Genomic DNA, 22,170 nt, shown 5'->3' with positions numbered 1-22,170 from the left:
GTTATATCCCTCCCATGTCCTCAGCTCTAGAACTATTTACTAAAGTAGCCCACTTAATCCTAGTCTTCCAAAATCTTGTGGTTGGAAGGGAACTTTAAAGATCCTATCTATCTACTTGATGATTTCATCCAATCTGTAAGTCTCATCAGAAGGTTATCCAATTGTGCTTGACCATTCACTGCTTCTGGAAGCTATATTTTCCCATGTTTGCACAGGTCACACTATTAACTCAGACTGAGTCACAATCTGTCTTGTTTTATCTTTAAATCCACTGATCCCAGTAATTCTTATAGAAGAGGGGGCGTATGGGTTGTACCTGGCATATTTTGTTTGGCTTGAACAGTTGGCCAGCATAGTCTTGATTTAAAAATAAAAGCAGGCCTAGGTAAACAATGAATCTATGCAGGATGAAGCAGAGGACTTTGCCTTAGACGCTAAGACAATAACGAACTGGAGCTGAGGAGCAGCTGCCCTCTTTGATAGAGCAGGAGCTCCCTAACTCTGAGCCTGTGTCTTCATTTTAAAACAGGGATAACAGTCCCTACCTCACTTGGTTTTTGTAAGATTATGTGTATAAGGCACTTGACATAGCACTTAGCATATAATGAATACTCAATACATGGCAGCTGTTTTCTCGAGGCTAAATATCTCTTAGTGGTCCCTTCACCAGCCTAGTTACTCTCCTCAGAAGGAACTCATCTTCTTTAGATCTTTACTCTAATGTTACCCCCTTAACGAGGTCTTCCTTTGCCAACCTATGTAAAGCTAACATCCTCTCCTCTCACGTTCCTTGCTTCATTTTTTCCCATTGCCATTATTACCATCTAACACTACATATTTACTTATCTAGTTTATTACTGGTCTTTCCATCTAGAATATAAAATCCATAAGGCAGGAGTTTCTGTCTTTTTAAAAAAGTTTAAACCGCTGTATCCCTGACACCTAGAAGAGTGCCAGACATCTGATAGGTGCTAAATAAATAATTGCTTAATGAGGGAACAAATCTCCTTGTTAAAGTCTGGTGCCCAGGTCTACACAAAATATTCCAAGTGCTGAGTATAGAGGGACAATTTTCTTTCTTGTAAATGTAGCCTAGGGATGCATTAAAGATTAAAATTAATAGATTATAATCAGAGTATATTTTTAAAAATAGGGGATTATAGACATCTCAGTCAAAAAAACATGAACAGATGTCTTTCTTCATTAATAATAATCCTCACCAATTACATACCCAAATAGTTATTTAGAAGACTTTTCTACTAATACTGCAGATAGTCTACTCTGGAAATTTTACTTGTGAGGGTGGATACAAATTCCTGTCATGTTCTTGATCTCACAGAGATGCATGGCTAACCATTACCGTGTAATGTGAGGCACACCTCTATCACTTTTATAATACCACTCCCTAACATGAGGTGATCCAATCCAGCACCTATTTGCTTTTTTATTTCAGTCTAAGTCCTTACAGAGGTTAACTGACTCCTTTTTACTTTTGGTTGGCTGCGAGTCATATTTAATTTCCAGGCTTAAGATCAGAAGTTGCTGTGCACTGAATGTTCCCACTGAGACCAGAAGTTTTCAGAATGTGAAATGGATTTGGTAGTAGCCTCTGCACAGTGGTACAAGTAAATGCTGCTGCTGAGACAAAAACCTTCCTTGCCTTGAATTATTTGGGAAAAAATAAGGACTAATATTTTTCTATGACAAAGGCTTTCTCCCCATATCCAGGTCCATTTTAAATGTTTCCTTCCTTAAACCTACAATTATAAGCACCTAGTAATTATTTGGAGGTAACGCGGTGGTTTAATAGAGCTGCTTTTAACTGGTGAGAGTTTCTGGACGCCAGTAGGATTACTCACTTTTATTTGGCTATTTAGTTCAAACAGAAATCTTGGTTCTCTTTGTAGGCTGGCTAACGAGCAGAGTAATCCCAATAAATATAACTTAGTCTCAGTTCACAAATAAATACAAACCTGAAAGAAGATCCTTGGTAGGGGGGTTGTTTGAAGAAAGAATGCATGAGTCACTCTGACTCTTGGCAACTGTCCTAATTTGAGGCTGGAATTCAGAACTGTTGAGAAGGGACATCTGCTTCTGTGGGGCTTTGCCTTTCACAGTCATAGACTCTAAACTCTGTCCTGATTTAACATGATGTAGTCCAAAGAAAGAGTCCTTTATTGTATCAGAGTTCTCTGCAAAGTACAAGTGGTCCTTTCCCCTGTTTTAAAATAAAGGAGAACTTCAGCAGTATGTTATCCATTATGGTAAAATTCCATTTTGTCAGAGACAGAAAGTGAATCAGTGGTTTATAGCAGTGTAGCCTTAGACTTTGTAAATCTGTTTTCCATCTCTCAAATGAAATAAATAATAGATGCTTTACCTACTGTTGTACAGTTGTAGCTAAAGTGAGACAATGAAAGAGCTCAGTGCTGAGCCTGACACAAAGCAAATGCTTCATAATTATTTAAAATCAAAATCTATTTCTGTTTCAAGACATACTGCCTTTTTCCTCTTTTCCCTCATGGACATCTATCATGGCATCTGTCTATGATTTAGTCATACTTTTCTGTACGTTGGCCTTCCCACTAGATTGTGAGCAGTCTTTAAAACCAGGAATTGTGTCTTATTAATTTCTGTGCCCAGCACCTGGTACTAAATAAGGATCACAGTGAGTACTTATCACTTATTTGCTGAATGAATGACTACCTTTAGTCTTTTATCAACCACAGATGAAAGACAGAAATTACGAATACAGAGGGAGTTAGCTGACAGACTGACTGGTATTATGTGTAGTAATTACCTTGGAGTAGTTGATCTGCTACTGTTGGCTGCTAATTCTTTTCCATCAATTTTGGTGGCAGGTAGCCTATGAGGCCTTGAAGGAATCAGAAACTGGGTATTGCTGGGTTCAGTACATTCTTTGAATCCCTGCTCAGATGAAAGCACATTTTCTGTCATGTCAGTGGTAGGAAGAGGATTGTAGCTGTCATAAGTTTCTGACAGAGGCTCCAGGGCAAGTGAGACCTGAAATAGACATGTACTATATCAGAAATTTTCTTTAGCACTGATTAATTTTAAGGCTCCCTGCTTAATATAAATTAATGGCCCCTATTCCTTACAGGATCAAGTTCAAATTCCTGCCTACCTCATAAGACTCATCTCTCACTGTGCTTCCCTCCTCCATCTCTCTCTCCTACATAAATCAATTACTTAGGGTTCTGCAAATGTACTTTATATTTCATTCCCTTAATGCTTTTGTATATGCGATTTCTTCCAGTATTACTTCCTCTGTGAAAACTTTTTGTGTCCAGGTAAAGATGTCATGTCCACTCCTGTCTTCATGCTTCTACTTACTATCTATCTATCAATTTAACTTCCATTTATTGAACACTTTACTACAGACCAGAAGCTGTGCTAAGTTCCCCACACAGAAGTTCATGTAATGATTTAACTCTGTCAGAAGAGTATATTACCCTAATTTGAAGATTAAAAAAAAAAAGCAGAGGCTTATAGGAGGTATTTTTAACTTTTAGTTTATCATCCAGATTAGATTATGAATTCCTTCAAGGCATGGACTGTCTTACCCATTTTTCTGTAGACTAATTAGCATAGAACATACTTAGTGTACAAGTCTAGTATGCCTAATAATGCCTAATGGTCTGGTGAATGAAAGAATGACACGGCACCTTCTGCATTCTAATTGCTAGTTATTTGAGAAAAGTAAGGCCCTAGAGTTCTATGCTGGGGATGAGGCAGGGTGAAGATGAGGAATGCTAAGATGAAGGTAATCACTTGAAGTTTCGTTTATCATCTCATTCATGTGAGTTCAGGTTCTCTATTAAAAGGCTCTCCAGTCCTCTGAAAAGCATAATGGAGGAATAAAAAATAAAACAAGAGCCTAAAGCAAAACTTCAGAGAAGAAATCGAAGAATATACTCGAAAAAAGAACAATGGTGTTGAAAGTTCAGTTACAATGACAGAGAAAGCAGAAGGAATTGTTTAAGCAGCCAAAGCGAGTCAAAGAATGATGAATGGCCTAACACAAAAATGAAAGACTGCAGTTAGATGTTTTAAGATGTCTCTGGGAAGGTCAATGGAATAATTTGTGAAGAGAAACTGCCAAGGCACAGACTCAATAAAACACAGTTGGGTCTTGATGAAGAGAATTTTGTTCTTGAATCAGGTAACATAAAGTCTTTTAAATCTATTCATCGTCAAGATTTTCTACAAAGACAAACAACAGGAATGCAGTGGGATAAATACCTTGTGCAGTGATCACTGCAATAGCATCACATAAAATCCTGGCTGCGCAAATGTAAATGTCAGAAAGTGTTCCCTTGCCATTTATCACTTGCCAGAAAGACTGCCACCGTATTCTGGAAACAAAAGAGACACAAAGAACAAAGGCTATGTCCCTGGCCTTAACAGTGACCTGCTGGCTGGCCACTGAATTTTGCTTTATCCCTAAGCAGATCCGAACCAGTCACAAAATAACTCATAGGCCTACACTACCAGCAGCCCTTGAAGAAAGAAAAAGTCCAGGTCCCTGCCACACCCATCTTACAATCAAAACACAGGTGCTGGCCTAACTCCTCTATTCATTTAACAAATATTCGTTGATACTAGCTAGGTGTCAGGCTCTGTGCTTCCAGCCTGATGCAAAGAGATGAGTAAAACATGGAACCTGACCCAGAGGATCACAGTATCTTATAGGAGAACTTTAAAAGAAGTAATTTTAATATAAAATGCTGAGTTCTGAGATAAGGATGTGTACTAGGTGTTATGGGAATACTAAAGAGGAGTCTGAACTTGGGGAACAGGTGAGGAAGAAGTGCCAGGGATGGTTTCTAGGAGTGAAATATACACATCTGAGATTAGAATCTTAAATATGAATGAAGAAAGATAAGTCTGAGGGAGGTTAAGCTAACATTCCAGGCAGAAGGAAGAGCATGAATCAAACTTTGGAGGTATAAAATAGAACACTGTTCCAGCAATTCCTACCAGTCCAAGGGATTTCCACTCCTAACTCCTCTGCTTCCATAGAATGTACCAAATATACACCTGCATTCACCTCCCAGATTGTCATTCCTATCCACCTCTATCACGCTCCTCCCCAATCATGGTTCACTCTTGTGCTCACTTCTCTGCCGACCCCTTCACTGAACCCTGTAGAACTCCTATTTTACACAAATTACCTTACTACGTTAACTGAACATCTTTCTTAAAATGTCCCCATTTCCCCAAGTCTTCTCCAATGGAAACGACTTCTTTCACTAGCCAGGAAAAAGGAAGTTGACTTACTTCTTTCTGGTGCCATCTCCAGACCATCATTCTATGCCCTAAATACATCACATCTCTTCTGAAGCCCGTGCCATCCCACAAATACCATGAATATACCATATAATTCTCAAATTCATAATAGAACAACCTTACAACCTTATCAGGACTCTTATCAGTCTTCTCTCAATGACTCAAGGATCTCCTTAGCACTAAGCTGCCCAAAATGATCTACTATATCTATAATATCTATCAGTATCAGAGAGAGCATATTAGTATGTCTATTTTTCAGACTTATGCCGGTCAACACAGAATTTAAAAAATTTTTAAATTATTTAACAATGTTTTAAAAAATCAGATTTTATGTAAAATTTTGGATTTCTGGCTTCTCTTGAAAAATCAGAAGATCCAGCAATGCTGGGTCCTATGCCAATGTGGCAAAAATTAGCTGGAGTAGACTAGAGGCTTTAGTCAGGGCATGTGTTCTAGTTTGCAAAGTCCCCAGCCATGTCCCAACATGAAGCAAGTGACAAATACTATTTATCATTACACTTGATCTGCTACTTTTTGAAATTTTTATTTTCTTACAGTAAAATGGACATTTTTGTATGTGTACATGTCTATGAATTTTAACCTACGTATAGATGCAAGTAACCACCACCATAATCAAGATATAAAACACTTCCATCACCCCAAAAAACTCACTGGTGCTTTCCCTTTGTAATCACATCCTCTCCTCACCGCTAACCCCTAGCAACAGCTATTCTCTATCATTATAGTTTTGGCTTTTCAAGAATGTCATATAGACGGAATCAGAGAGTATGTAATCTTTTGAGACAGGCTTCTTGCACTCAGCATAATGCCTCTAAGATTCATCCATGTGATGCATCTATCAATAGTTCATGCCTTTTTTTTAAAGATTGGCACCTGGGCTAACAACTGCTGCCAATCTTTTTTTTTTTTTTTTCCGGCTTTATTTCCCCCAACCCCCCCGTACACAGTTGTATATCTTAGTTGTAGGTCCTTCTAGTAGTGGGATGTGGGACACCACCTCAACATGGCCTGATGAGTGGTGCCATGTCCGCGCCCAGGATCCGAACCCTGGGCCGCTGCAGCGGAGCGCACGAACTGAACCACTCAGCCACGGAGGCGGCCCCAGTTCATGCCTTTTTATTGGCTTAGTAGTACCCTATTGTTACTATGGCTTGCCACACTGACTAATTTTCAAGTATTGAAATAGCCCTGCATTACTGGGATAAATCCCACCTGGTCATGGTGTTATTACTCTTTTTATATATTGGTGGACCCAACTTGCTAATATTTTGCTGAGGATTTTTAGGTCTATGTCTTGTACTGTCCTTCTCTAGTTTTGGTAACAAGGTGGTCCAGGCCTCATAAAATAAATTGAGAAGTATTTTCTCCTCTTCTATTTTCTGGAAAAGATGATCTAAAACTGATGCTATTTCTTTTTTAAATGTTTGGAAGAATTCACCTGTGAAATGATCTTGGCCTGGACATTTTTGTTTTTGGAAGGTTTTAACATTTTACACAGATAAAAATAACTCCCTGAGGGGCCGGCCTAGTGGTGCAGGGGTTAAGTTCGCACATTTCACTTCTCAGTGGCCCAGGGTTCGCTGATTCAGATCCTGGGTGGCGGACACAGCACTGCTTGGCAAAAGCCATGCTGTGGTAGGCGTCCCATGTATAAAGTAGAGGAAGATGGGCGTGGATGTTAGCTCAGGGCCAGTCTTCCTCAGCAAAAAGAGGAAGATTGGCAGTAGTTAGCTCAGAGCTAATCTTCCTCAAAAACAAAACAAAACAAATCAAAACAAAACAACTCCCTGATAGTTGTATTTATGTAAAGTACCGATGAAATTTTGATGTGTGTGAAAAGCTTTTGGACAAGATGCTCATGACAAACAAATCATCAAGGAAATGGTATTTCTTTGAACTGAGAAAAGGCTTGAAAAGTTTACTAAAGACTAATGACAATGGATGATGCTCCTGCAACAGGCTTTGTTGACAATGGACTTGTTTCAAAAGTTAAATCCAAAGTGGCAACATTTTGCTAAGACACAGAACCATAAGCCTATTCAGTCTTGTTTACTTTGTCTAAAAAGCTGGAAGTCAAACAACACATGTATATAATTAACATATGATTTTAATAAACTCCTGTAGTCAATGTTTTGATTGATGAACTGGATAAGCAGTACGGCAGCCTGTTATTACTACACGAATATTAGGTGGCTTAGTGCTGAGTGTGGTGTTAAATAAACGTTTTCAGCTTGAGTTAAAAGAAGTCTCTCAGTTTATGTTTTCCAAGGAGAAATCCCAGCCTCAGATCACCAGCAGACACTGACCAAATATAGGGCCATTTTAAGTGACATGACAGGCTACATAAACAATTCAATTACTTATATTTAAGTGCATTCACAAGGAACCACACGATATGTGATTCAATTTATTCGTTCCTTCATGATTGTTTCTTTGGGAAATTTATTTGGCAAAGAACGACCTGTCCTACTTTTCTCTATTTTTCTATGCTGAAATAGGATTTCCAGAAATAAAAGTGATGGCATGAAATACATTATTAAAATTGTAGAGCTAACGACCAATATTCCAAAAAGATTTTTTGATTTCAAACTTTATGGGAACCAACACAGTTCAATCTACCTTTCTCAATTTATACTGAAAGTGTAACACGTGGAGGTTAATGCAGTGCACTACAATACTTAGGATTAAATATGTTTGAAAATCTTAAATTTTACAAATATTTTAGGAGTAATACCATAACTGTCAAAAACTATTGTGCCAAGATTCTACCTCTGGAAATACTCATGTTTGTGAATGGTTATCTTCTCTTATGAAACTGAGTAAAAACTAAATCTTACTCTTAATTAAATGGTTTCAAAATGAATGCTGTAATGCCCATCAAATATAAAATATCTGGTACTGACAACTTGGTACAGAATAAAATTACCAAGTTTCCAGCCAAATCAAAGGAATGGATTTTAAAAGAAATGAATATACAATTAAGCATTCTTGTTTTCGAATTTCAATGTAAAAATAATCATATATATGTATATATTATGTTATATGCTTATATAATAGATAAGTTTGGTATTTTTAAAAAGTCTATTATATTTTTGGCAGTTGATTTTTCTTACAGCCAGCCTGCTTGACTCATTCGTTATTTTTAACATCTGATCTATACCAGTAATGGAATACAAAAAAGTTTCCTCTCTCAGCTTGCTTCTAATGATCTTTACTGTCAATTTACTCTGAGCACCCTCCAGCCACCTTGGCCCTTATTATCATTTAAAACTGTTCAAACTCCATAATCTCAGTTTCCCTTTAGTAACTGTGTATCTGTCTTCTTTGAGGTCTGACTAAACCTAAACCTGATCTTCTCCCTCACAGCAACACCCTAAAGCCACGTCTATTCCTTCATCTTCCAGTCTTCCAGCTCCCCATTGGCTTTACTGACCACCGGTCAGGAAGGATTCCATACATAGTCAATTCAGTGCTGTTCCTGGGGACAGCAAAGCAGTGGTATGACAAGAGCTCCATCACTCACTGCATGTTATCTTTTTTTTTTTTTTTTTAAAGATTTTATTTTTTCCTTTTTCTCCCCAAAGCCCCCCAGTACATAGTTGTATATTCTTCGTTGTGGGTTCTTCTAGTTGTGGCATGTGGGACGCTGCCTCAGCGTGGTCTGATGAGCAGTGCCATGTCCGCGCCCAGGATTCGAACTGACGAAACACTGGGCCGCCTGCAGCGGAGCGCACGAACTTAACCACTCGGCCACGGGGCCAGCCCCTGCATGTTATCTTTTTTTAAAGTTACTGTATTTTAAAATTACTATTATACACTCACGCACTTTAAAGAGTCAAATAGTTCTACAAGTTTGTTACAAAAAACAGGTCCTTCACATAGACCATATTTCTCTTTCCCTAGAGGCAACCACTTTCAATTCTTATATCTGATTCCTGTGGTATTTTACCTCTACAGTTCCAAATAATGTGCTTATATCTATGTCTATACCTTGATCCCCCCACTTCCCAGTTTTTAGGCATTATCTTTAGATTTTCTAATATGGAAGATAAAAATTTAGCTCCATCTCACATCCTTCTACCTCCCTATCCTCCCAACTTGCCAAAGTAGTTACACTGTAAACACTGATTATTGATCAAATTAAAATTGCTGTGTGAACATATATTCTATTTAAAGCTGAACCATGAGATATATACTGATTACTTTTTCTTTTCTGTACAATTTTTACCCAAAATGGCGATAGCCTTATTTCCTTCGTTTTTTTTTGTTTTTATTAATAATTCAATTCTAAATTCTTTGCTAGTTGTCCAAATCTCCTTTTAAGATTTTCAGACGTAACAGGTATTTTACAACACTTTTTTTGTTCCTTTAAAAATCTCTCCCAGAGCTTTAGGACATATTCCAAGTTGGACTAGCTGCCATATGCTCCTGGTATAGAGCTGCCATCCTGGGATCTCTCTTCGCCTTAAATCAAGGGATTCCCTTCATCTCTCTTCTATGATGGATCTCTTGTTTCCAATATCCCATCTCATCTTCTTTCTTAATTTATTTTCTCATTTTGGTGGAAAGTCCTTCAGCTGCTTTGTCAGAAAGCTTGTGAGAGAGGTACAAAGTTCTGATACCTGTACATACAAAAGCATCTTTATTCTAGCCTTATACTAGACAGACAGTTTGCTTGAGATAGGATTCTAGGCCATTTTCATTCAGTATTCTGAAGGCATTATTGAATCATCTTCTGGCTCCTAATGTTTCTGTTGGGAAGCCTGAAACCACACTACTTCCTAATTCTTTGAATGTGACGGTTTCCCCTTTTCTCTGGAAGCTTATAGGATTTTGTCTTTGTTTTCAATGTTCTGAAATGTCACAATGCTACACCCTGGTGTAAGTCAGCTTTCATCCATTGTGTTACACTCAATGAGTCCTTTCCTTTATAAAAAAATTTTAATATTACAAAATATTTTTGAAGGTTTTTATTATGAAAAATTTAAAACACATAAATAAAATTAGAAAAAAATGGTATAATGAACCCAGGTACTCATTATCCAGCTTCAACAATTATCAACTCATGACTAATCACATTTCATTTATACCTTGTCCAACTTCCACTTTGCCACTGGATTATTGTGATGCAAGTCCCAGACATCATACTCTTTCTTCTGAAAATACATTAGTAATAATGTGGGGACTCATTTTTTCCCCAAAACATCAACATAATACCATTAGCACATCTAAAGAATTCATAATAATTTTTTATTATCAAAAATTGAGTCAACATTCCAATTTTGCTGATTGTTTCTAATTTTTTATAATTATTTATATGAATCAGGATCCAAATGAGTTCCTCAGGAAGCTTTTTCATTTTGGAAACTGATATATTTAATACTGGAAGTATGTGAATTGCCTGCCAGAGACCAACACTCTTTAAAGAAAACAAAATCAAGTCCACAGCATATAAAATTCATAATGTCCAGTATGCAATAAAAAATTACTAGAAGCAGGAAGTGCCCCATAACCTAGAGAATGATGAAATCAATAGAAACAGATCCAAAATGACAGAGACAGCAAACTTAGTATACAGGATCTTAAAATAACTACTATACAGATGCTCCTAATGCTCAAGGATGTAAAAGAAAACATGAATGTAAAGACAGAAATAAAATGTACATTTAAGAAATGAAATGTAACTTTTAGAGATGAAAAATACGATATCTGAAATGAAAATGTGACTGATAGGATTAAGAGCAGATTAGACATTGCACAAGAATAGTGAATTTGAATATACAGCAATAGGAACTATGTAAAATGTGTGACTCGTGGAAAAATATCAAGGATCCAATTCACATGTAATGGAGATTCATGAAGTCACATGCTGGCTCTTTGATAAGATTAATAAAATTGTTAAACTTTAATCTAGTCTGATCCAGAAAAAAAAGAGAGAAGACATAAATTCCCAATATCAGGAATGAAAAAGACGAGACCATCACGAATGAGAGTGAAGGAATATTGTAAATAAGTTTGTGCCAATAAATGCAACAATTTAGATGAAATGGACAAATTATTTGAAAACCAAACTAGATTTTTGAAAACCAAAGAAGATTTTATTGCAGTCTTGCACAAATTGTGTACCTTGACTCACCTGGAAATGACTTTAGGTGGTATTTAGACCCAACATTAAATGGCACTGAATCACCCAGTGAGGAAGTCAGTTCCCTTTCAATCATTGCATCAAGGGGAAAGTCTCCATGCGGGACTAGTAAGTCTGCAACACCTCTCTAATATTTGTTGATTCTTTTTTTTTTAACAAAGGTGTTGCTGCACATTCAGGGTCTCAGCAGGTAACAGCGTCTAGGTAGAATTTAATAATGTCATGTAAAAAAGGTGGAAAAACCCAAATGTCCACCAACTGGCAAATGGATTAAAAATTGTGGACTATCCATAGACTGGAACACAATTCTGAAAAGGGAACTACTAATACACAACGTGGATGAATCTCTAATACTGGCTGCTTTCACTTATTCTATTACTATTTCTTAACCTGGGTGAGGAGCCAATAGGTGTTCACTGTATAGTTATTCTTAAATCTTAATACATATAAGATATTCTTTTCCATAATAAAAACCAAGAAAAAGTTAAATGAAATAAAATGAACAGTGCCTAATATGGTAGGTAGGCATACAGTAAATTTTTAAAAATTAATTAATTTATTTGTTTTCCCTCTTCTCCCCAAACTCCCCAGTACATAGTTGTATATTCTAGTTGTAGATGCTTCTGGCTCTGCTATGTGGGATGCTGCCTCAGCATGGCTTGCTGAGCAGTGCTAGGTCTGTGCCCAGGATTTGAACCACTGAAACCCTGGGCCGCTGAAGTAGACCACACAAACTTAACCACTTGGCCATGGGGCTGGCCCCAGTAAATACTGATAAAAAAAGTTATCAGCATGAACTCCTTCACTTTTGTCCATCTCAAAATGTTTGTCTTTCTTTCTGGTTATAATTCTTCCATTCCAGAGGTAACTCTATTAGTTGTGTTCACAACAGAAACTCATTCCCATCTAATTCTCTTCATTACCTCACTTGCTCAATTATCCTTTTTTTTGAGGAAGATTAGTCCTGAGCTAACATCTGCTGCCAATCCTCCTCTTTTTGCTGAGGAAGACTGGCCCTGAGCTAACATCCATGCCCATCTTCCTCTACTTTAAATGTGGGACGCCTGCCACAGCATGGCTTGCGAAGCGGTGCCATGTCCACACCCGGGATCCGAACCGGTGAACCCTGAGCAGCCAAAGTGGAATGTGCAAACTTAACCACTGCGCGACCGGGCTGGCCCCGCTCAATTATCCTCTTTTATTTTCAGTCTCTTTTTTCACTTGCTTTTCTCTTTGGTCTACAAAACAAACCCACTCTAAAAAGGGGGTCACTAAATTTATTCTGTTGTGGCAGACAGTAAACATTTTAGGCTTTATTGCATATTCTTCTTTTTAAAACAACGCTTTTAAAATGCAAAAACCGTTTTTAGTTAAAAGGTCAGATGTGGTCCACTGGGCAGTTTTACCAAGCTTTCTTCTAGTATCAACAAACTTCTCAATTCTGCTACCCAGTATCAATACTATCCTCTCAAATAAAGTAAATTTGGCACATCCCTGTCACGTACCTAAGCACCATATTAAGGTTTCCTTATTTTTTCATCTCATTTAATCCTCGCAACAATGCTATGACACGAAAGTTTTAGTACCTTCGTTTTACAAAATAGGATATTGAAGCTCAGAGAGTATAATGAACACCAGAATTGTTTTTGTAACCAATTTCTCCATGTCCAAGTCTAGGGCTATTTCCGTTAGATCACACTACCTCTCCCTCTCTTCACTGCCATTTACCTGGGAAACAGAAATCTCTAATTGTGATTTCTACTTCTTTACTGTAATTAGTACTTATTTTCTTATTGCATAGTCTTTCAAAATCTGACTTCCACCTTCAATGCTCTATGAAAACAACTTTCCAACAAACCCAATGACACTTAAATAAAAAACATACAAGTATTATTGTATCAACTGACATTTAAATATGGGGAAAAAAATGATACAGCCACTTTAGAAAACAATCTGGCAGTTCCTCAAAGTTAAACAGTTACCATATGATCACTATTCTACTCCTAGGCATATCTCCAAGAGAACTGAAAACATATGTTCACCAAAAACTTGTACACAAATGGTTATAGCAGCATTATTCACAATAGTCAAAAAGTAGAACAATCCAAATGTTCATCAACTGAGGAATGGATAAACAACATGTAGTATATCCATACAATGGAATAATAGTCAGCCATAATGAGGAACGAAGTACTGATTCATGCTACAACATGGATGAAAGAAGCTAGTCACAAAAGGCCGCATAGTATATTATTTCATTTATATGAAATGTCCAGAAAGTAGATTAGTGGTTGCCAAGGGCTGGAGAAGGCTGAAAAGGGGAACGACTGCTAATGAATATAGTGTTTGTTTTTGGGGTGATAAAATGCTCTGAAACTAGATAGTAGTGGCGGTTGTACAAGCTTGGGAATATACTAAAAACCACTGAATTGTATACTTTAAGAGGGTAAATTTTATGGCATGTGAATTATATCTCAATTTTAAAAATAAAAAAATTTACCTAGAATCCTTTACTCCAATTGTTTTCAATTTTCTTTGTCTTTTTATCATATGCATATGTGTGGATATAATTTTAATTCTCTTTTGTCGTCAATCCAAAATCATTTTGCCATGCTGCTACACAATCATAACTACGTAATTTTATATTTTATGGAAACAAAATATTTCACTAATAGACTACAATTTTAGTATCGTTGAATAAATTATTTTTACTTTTTCAATATTAAAAGTGTATTTCCATAACTAGACCTAAGCATAGAGCTTCCCTCTCTTTTTATGGTATTTCCTTAACATAAGTTCCTAAAAATAGAATTACTGAGGTAAACGATATGTGACAATTTTTATGGCTCTTGAAATAAAATGCCAAACTGTCTTGCAGGTCTGATGCAAATTTATACCATCATTAGAAAAGTATGAGCAAACTAGACTCCACCATAAGGTAACCAAGATACGGTGTTCCTATTTTTTAATTTAATATACTGCAAATAGAAATATGATAAATACAATAAAGAAAACGTTAAGTTCTTTCACTTAGTTGGATCTATTTCCGGACTCTATACTGTTCCACTGACATAATTACGTGCTTGTGGTTTTATAATAGGTTCTTACATCTGGTAATATGTTCTTTCCTCATCTTTTTCAAACAATTTTCTGATATACGTGTTTAAATTTCTACACATAGTTTAGAATACACTTGACAAGGCATCAAACTTGTGAAACTTCTCAGGGATCTGAATAGTCAGCATTGTTTAGGAAGCACTCCCAAAGAGCCTCCTTCAGAAAGGGACCCGTCTATGTTCTTTCCCACCATCCTGTACATATCTATAGCATAATTCATATAACCCTGTGTTCTACTTGTTACTCTTTTATATTTCCTCCTATATGACTTTGGAAAACTAAACAAAAAGACCATCTCACATCTCCGTATCTTAAATTAATGGTATATAACAGTGTATCAAAAAAATGCAGGCTGAATGAATGAATGAATACATCAAAGACACCACTTGCATGAGTCAAAACAGCAATTACTGCTTGGCACTATATTAGGAGCTGTGGGAAAAACAAAGAAAGTAGGAAACATTGTCCTGCTTCCTAGGGAATCTAGAAACTAAAAGGGGGGCTGGCCCAGTGGCGCAGCAGTTAAGTTTGCACATTCCGCTTCTCGGTGGCCCAGGGTCCGCTGGTTCGGATCCCGGGTGTGGACATGGCACCACTTGGCAAAAGCCATGCTGTGGTAGGCGTTCCACACATAAAGTAGAGGAAGATGGGCATGGATGTTAGCTCAGGGCCAGTCTTCCTTAGCAAAAAGAGGAAGATTGGCAGTAGTTAGCTGAGGGTTAATCTTCCCAAAAAAAAACTAGAAGGAAGGGAAATTAAAGGCAGACTATTAATACATAACTTTAGAGACTATGTAGGATTATAACTGAACAATGATTATGTAATTAATGTTGTTATGAATTTAATAAAGAGTACAGAGAAGAATGAGTACAGTAGGAGCTGCGAAGGACTCTTGGAACTTGAGATGGGCAGGAAAGTACTAAGAGGATTTGGGATAAGTGGAAAACAGAGGTATGTTATAGTCTGTGGGTAAAAACACGAACAAAGGCATGAGGGGGAATTAGGTATACGGGAGTCATGTGCCTATCCATTCTGCAAACAGACAACTACTTTTGCCCAAAAAGTTTATTTTACGCAGCAAAGAATTAAAATAATTTTACCTGGAGTTCTCCAAGTTTCTTAGATGTTGGTGAAACAATGGTAAAAAATCCATTGATGTGACGGGTTGGAGAAAGCTGGGCTAGTCCACTGATCTGAACTCTACCAATTGGAAGATGATCAAGTTTGGTGATTACTTCCAGCACCAGCACAGCCATATCTAATCAAAAACAATTACAACATAAACAGATATTTTTCATTTACTTTATTTATTTAGGAAATGGGGATGGGACATATGTTAGAAAACTTTATTACTGAAAAAAATTACTTTAGGGGCTGGTATGGTGGTTAAGTTCATGTGCTCTGCTTCAGTGGCCTGGGGTTCATGGTTTCAGGTCCCGGGTGTGGGCCTACATATCGCTGTCAGGCCATGCTGTGGTGGCAGCACATACACAAAAAATAGGGGACGATTGGCACAGATGTTAGCTCAGGGACAATCTTCCTCAAGCAAAAAGAGGAAGATTGGCAAGACATGTTAGCTCAGGGCCAACCTTCCTCACCAAAATAAATAAATAAATAGGAAAAGCTTCTAAATTGGAAAAAATTTTTTTAAATTATTTTATTTTCAAATAGATCACACACTTATCATATCAATCTGGTGGTACAGAAGAGTGAACCCAAGATCAAAAGAACAATAAAGTTTTAAAGAAGAATGAAAATACTTTGCATGGAGGAAAAAAATTACATTGAATAAAAATTTTAAGCATATCAAGCATAAGGAAAATACCTTTAAAAGAGTATTTTTTCAACATTTGGCAAGAGCTCAGGCTTTGGTTTTGAAATATAAAAGCAACAATTCTCAGTTCTTTTATTCTCACCATTTCTAGTTTGGAATTGGACAAAGGGCTTCTCTTATATAGATGCAAGGGTCTATCTGTGCCTCCCAGGAGTATCTAATTGCTTACTCCCAGGTTATATATCTGGAACACTAAAATACTCAGAGCACTTGGAACTAAGAAGAATAGAAATAAACTCCTTAACTGTATTCTTAGAATTAGTTGCTCAGACTTAATACCTTCATGGTCCTAATCTACAGCAGGAGAAATAAAATACATGCATATGGACTCTGAGATTATTTCCGGACAGTATAACTTCTGAATATTTTCTTACCAAAGTTGAGAAAATGGTTCATTTTCACCATTTGTTCAATTCTGTAGTGGAAAGAGTATAGGACTTAGAAGACCTGTGATTGTGTCATGGCTCCAATATTCACAAGCTATGTCTGTGTAAGCCACAGCTGTCTGCAAAACAGGCATCATAATACCCCCATCATGGCTGTGAGAGGAACGGGGGTATTACAAGTAAAACACGTAGCAGTGTCCTCTCACATGATAGTTGCTTAATAGTTGTTATATGACTTTAGGCAAATTACTTAACATACCACAGTCCCTGTCTTACCTACTCACGGAAATTATCTGAAAATCATATGAGCTAAGAGATGAAAGTGCTCTGTAGACTATAAAATGATGTGCGTATGCAGAATAAAGGAAATGTACCAACATTTGTTGGCTATTTACCAACAGCTAGGCTCTTCACGTCTCATTAATTCTCCTAACAACTCCATGACATAGTTGTTTCTGTCTCCATGTAAGGATAACACTGAGGCTCAGGGAGGTAATGTAACACTCCTAAGTTCACCCAGCTTTAAAGTGACAAAACTAGGCTAAGAGTTCCACCCAACTATAAAGAACACAACTCCATGCTGCTTCATTATTTATTACCTCTAGAGAGAAAAAACTTAATTCCTAATGGGCTTCTGACCTCTATCCTTCACTTTTGCTGTGGACTTAGAATCCCCGTTGTCCAGCATTATTCCCACCCCTAATGCCTTTCATGTTCCTACTGACTGAATCCTATCTGATTATAAGAGAGGCAAAAATCAAGTGGCGAGGCTCAGTGAGGAATCCAAATTTTCTTAGATTCTACTCTAACCTTCCCATGCTCCAAACATTTTCATGGCTATTTCCCATAAAGAGATAAAAGGGAAGGGAGGAAAGATGCAAGAGAGTATGAGGGATATATTAGAATCCTATGATCTATTTCCTGAGGCAGTATAGCATAGCAACACCAACCTAAAGTTCAGGTGCCAAGCCTAATGCATTCTGTATTATCCCATAGGATGCTCAAATAAATGTCTGACCTATTGATTATCATACTAGTAGATATCTTCTCTCCTACTGAGGAATTTCTAATAACTCTTCATTTGTTAAATTATATAAATACCACCTAAGGATTTAAGTTTTAGGTGTACAATACCCAGAGCATCTATGGGTGGGTATCGTTTACTAGTGCTTATCACTTTCTACCTACTATTGCAACTAAACTTCTCTGTCGACTCAGCTAGAATTAGATGCCATTCTGGTTAAATTTTTAAATTCATTTTTGTAATCCCCATAGTGCCTAGCACAACGTCTAGCACGTGTAGATCCTGTAGATCCCTGTAGAGGATCCTTCCCTTCTCTACAAACCTGTATTACTTACTCACTAACCACTCATTTGGCATTTAGCATGTATTATCTTGTACTATTAGTAAATTTTATATCTATACCTTCTATCCTCGAGCATAAGGAAAGTAAGACCCAGAACAGAGGCTGCAGTTACTACTTAAAGAAGTATGATGTGGTCAAAAGTGCATGAGTTTTGGTGTCAGACAGAAGTGGGTTCAAATCCTAGTTTTGTCATTTATCAACTATATAACCTTACAGAGTATTCATTTCATCTCTCTGAACCTTAGTTTCATTATCTACAAAACAGAGAAAATGTCTATCTTGCGGAGTTATTAAGGATTAGAAATAACATGTATCAACCGCTAGCACATAGTATACTCTCAATAAATGGCGGCTATTATAAAGCCTCTTTTGATTCCTCAATAATTAACAATGCCACAGATACTATGTACACAATAACACCTATTGCGAACAACATAACCACATGCTTACTAGGCCTGCGGGTGAAATGCTAAGACAAAAATATACCTGTTAGATAGGACGTAAACTGCTTTGGACCACAGCGAATAGCATAACGTGTAGTTGTTCTCACAGCTTTTGGTTCAGTCTGCAGTGTGTCCCTGGGACAAAAGAGGGTTCCATCCGATGTTTCTCCCCACCATCTCACTCGGACAAGAACGGAAGTGGGAGGCTTTGAGATCTTCCATATGACTTTATTAACAGTAAGTTTCAGAAAGCAGCGTAGCTGGCCTTCAACCAGAGGTGGTAAGCTTGTAGATGGAGAAATGTCACTCAAACCTGTGGAGGAATCCAAGAACACTAAGTCAAAATTTAGACTATACATGGAAAACATATAATCTGCTTCTTGAATGAAAACACACAAAAACATTTTAGTCTCTAAAGAGAGAAGGCTATCCCAACCTATTCTAATACATGAGAAATAACTAGGACACCAGACTAAAGAATAACCTACCTGGTCACTTAAGACACCTTGATATCTAATTAGTATTTAGGGTTTGATTCAGGTTCTTGTAAGTAAAGAACATACCAACTTAAGACATGCTAATATCAACTCCTCTTTAATTAAAAGGTACCATTTGAAAAATACAAACATAATGATACAGTAGATAGGTTTTTAAAATCTCAAAAATAGTTGAAATTTTTCTTCTAAGTACTGTTGTTTTGATTATTGCAATGTCCACAGTTATGTCATCTTTACCTAACTCTCTTACTTTAAAACCATCACTAGGGCTGGCCCAGTGGCGCAGCGGTTAAGTGCGCACATTCCACTTCGGCGGCCCAGGGTTCGCAGGTTTGGATCCCGGGTGCAGACATGGCACTGCTTGGCAAGCCATGCTGTGGTAGGCATCCCACATATAAAGTAGAGGAAGATGGGCATGGATGTTAGCTCAGGGCCAGTCTTCCTCAGTGAAAAGAGGAAGATTGGCAGCAGTTAGCCCAGGGCTAATCTTCCTCAAAACAAAAACAAAAACAAAAAAAACCATCACTAAATATAAAACAGCAACAATTTCCTTCACTCAACTCTCAAATGATTCAGTCTATACCGTACAACTCAGCATTTCAATAAAGACCACCTTAAAGTGTGTATGTCTTTTCTTTCCTGCCAACAATATAGTCAACGAGCACAGAGACTATCAACTTCCTATTCTGCCACTATTTTTTAGCAAAGTGCTCGGTTCACAATATTTATTGGCTTTTATAAGATTTATTGGATTTCAGACAGACAAAATCTAAATGAGGCAATTACTCATGACTTTCTATAAAACTTTCCATTAATGACCCTGATTGTCTTCCATTCACAGTATCTTAGAACCAAGACCTGGTAGAGATTTAAGAAACATTCCTATATTACACATACCTTTCTATGCCTCTATCTTTTCCCTTGGGGAGTGGTCATGACACACAAGAAGAAAATATACTGGAGTCTATCAGATCAGGAATGTATATAACTAATTCTTTGGGTTTCTAAAGCGAACATCCTCTCTGCTCTCTACAGTGGAGAAAAGACCCACCATAATCTTTATGGATAACCAGTTTCAACCTAAAATTTATACACAGGTGTGTATATGAACATTATTGCATATGCACATGGTATAGCGAGAAGGATATTCTTACGTTATTTCTATTGCGACTTTCTTCCTATCAACCAAATATGCTTGACTGGTTTAACACAGGGAGCACCCGTATTGAACACTTCCATGCTTCTGTCTCATATCCTCCCATCATTCTGGCAGGAAAGACACTACTTCAAAACTGCCTTACTTATCTTTAAACAGCTTGGAGAAGATTCATTCCCAGACTGTAGCTTCAGTCCTCAACCCAATGGCCTAATGTACTATTACTATTCCTAATACCTCTTTGCCTGTAATGTAAAAAGGCAGAGTCACCCAATTTATTTTGTATTGTTTTTTGAGGAAGCCCTGTAGAGATTCAATTTCCAGTTTCCTGATCTGCCTTGAGTTTCTGGAGTGACTGTTGTCGCTGCAGCTAACATTTTCCTACTCTCTTGATGAGCTTGTTTCTCCTCGAGCTTACTAACCTGATAACATCCTCTTGCTACACACTCTTCCATCACCTCAAATCCTTCAGAGATCTTCACGCCTTCAACCCCACCCCAGCCCTATCACACCCTGTCATGCCCCTCTTTCTTCCTTTCTCATCCACAACTATCTTTCCCAACTCCTGCTTATAGCCTTTCATGCCTCATGATTGTCTCACACTTCGCTCATTCAAATAACATTTACTGAGTCCTGCTTTGTGTTAGTTCTTGGGGTGTCAGTAATGTATAAAACGTCATCTTGGGGGCGGGGCCAGTGGCACAGCGGTTAAGTGCCCACGTTCCACTTCTCAGTGGCCCAGGGTTCACCAGTTCGGATCCCGGGTGCGGACATGGCACCACTTGGCAAAAGCCATGCTGTGGTACACATCCCACATATAAAGTAGAGGAAGATAGGCATGGATGTTAGCTCAGGGCCAGTCTTCCTCAGCAAAAAGAGGAGGATGGGCAGCAGATGTTAGCTCAGGGCTAATCTTCCTCAAAAAAAAAAAAAGTGATCTTTGCCTATTAGGATTACTGACATACTTGCCTCACCAATTTATGTTTCTTCCAGTCCCATGTGGACCTCCAAAGCCATATCCAACCCCTCTACACACATTTAACTGTTATCAAAAACACACCTAAATCATGGCAATGTAATGTACAGCACCATGACTACAGTTAATAACAGTGTATTGTGTATTTGAAAGCTGCTAAAAGACTAGATCTTAAAAGTTTTCATCACAAGAAAAAAAATTTTTTTGTACCCATGTATCAGATGATGGACGCTACCTAGAGTTACTGTGGTGATCATTTCGCAATATATAAAAAACCCAACCATTAGGTTGTACACCTGAAAAGAATATAATGTTATGTCAATTACATCTCAATTTTTTTTTTAAAACCTAGAATTTTTTTGTTCCCTTCCTCTAGAAGCGTCCTACCTGTACCTTTTTAGCCCTCACCTCGCCACATTTATTCGCCCTCTTTGCCCCCCTCTCCAGCCCCTATTTCCATTCCATTCCATTTTGGTGGCCCAACTGCTCTGTCTTTTAACCTTTTGATTCCTGGTTATTCTCTCTTCTCTGTCTTTTTTTTTTTTTCGTAGGCCGGTGTGGGGGTCTCCCTAGAATTCCCTCTGCTCCCCTAACTCCGCCCTATTACGCTTTCCTCGACCTTTAGGCTCTCAGGTTACCTCTCTTCTTACTGCAATGGCCGCCCCCAGGCCCTTGGCCTTTTCGTTGTTTCATGACGAGCCCGAGCTCTTCTTCACCAGCTCAACTCCGACCCCAGCACCCAAGCAGTAGCCTCCCGCCATCCTTTCCCACAGCGCCTGCGTTCCCTGGTAACCGGCGCCGCCGGGCAGCCTGGGAGGCAGGAAGACGCGGCTCTTCCTCTAACAGTCTCTGGGAAGTGGTGAGAAAGAAGGCGCCAAGACTCTTTCCCGCCAATAGACTACAACACCCAGGATGCTT

At 37.9% G+C, this 22,170-nt stretch overlaps 1 protein-coding gene across 10 annotated transcripts in view; it reads right to left on the bottom strand.

Annotated features, from left to right (window-relative positions):
* C2CD3 (C2 domain containing 3 centriole elongation regulator) overlaps positions 1–22,154 on the bottom strand; it is a 137,123-nt gene extending 114,969 nt beyond the window's left edge. For 7 of the 10 annotated variants that reach the window (XR_011495824.1, XR_011495825.1, XM_070490711.1 and 4 more), the window contains exons 1-5: positions 21,891–22,154; positions 18,667–18,936; positions 15,694–15,851; positions 2,801–3,024; positions 1,974–2,218 (exon numbers count right to left, since the gene is read on the bottom strand). Coding sequence is in view for 8 of the 10 variants with exons in the window: in XM_070490711.1 (XP_070346812.1) it covers positions 1,974–2,218; positions 2,801–3,024; positions 15,694–15,851; positions 18,667–18,936; positions 21,891–21,945 (952 nt within the window). In the remaining 2 variants the exon portion in view is untranslated. Of the gene's footprint in view, positions 1–1,973; positions 2,219–2,800; positions 3,025–11,467; positions 11,677–15,693; positions 15,852–18,666; positions 18,937–21,890 lie in introns of those variants that run through there. The other 3 variants (XM_070490716.1, XM_070490717.1, XM_070490715.1) reach the window with 3 other exon arrangements.
* Positions 22,155–22,170: the final 16 nt, after the last annotated feature.

Source organism: Equus asinus, chromosome 20 (assembly GCF_041296235.1).
Source record: "Equus asinus isolate D_3611 breed Donkey chromosome 20, EquAss-T2T_v2, whole genome shotgun sequence".
NCBI classification, from domain to species: domain Eukaryota; kingdom Metazoa; phylum Chordata; class Mammalia; order Perissodactyla; family Equidae; genus Equus; species Equus asinus.
This window is presented reverse-complemented; position numbering and strand designations above follow the sequence as displayed.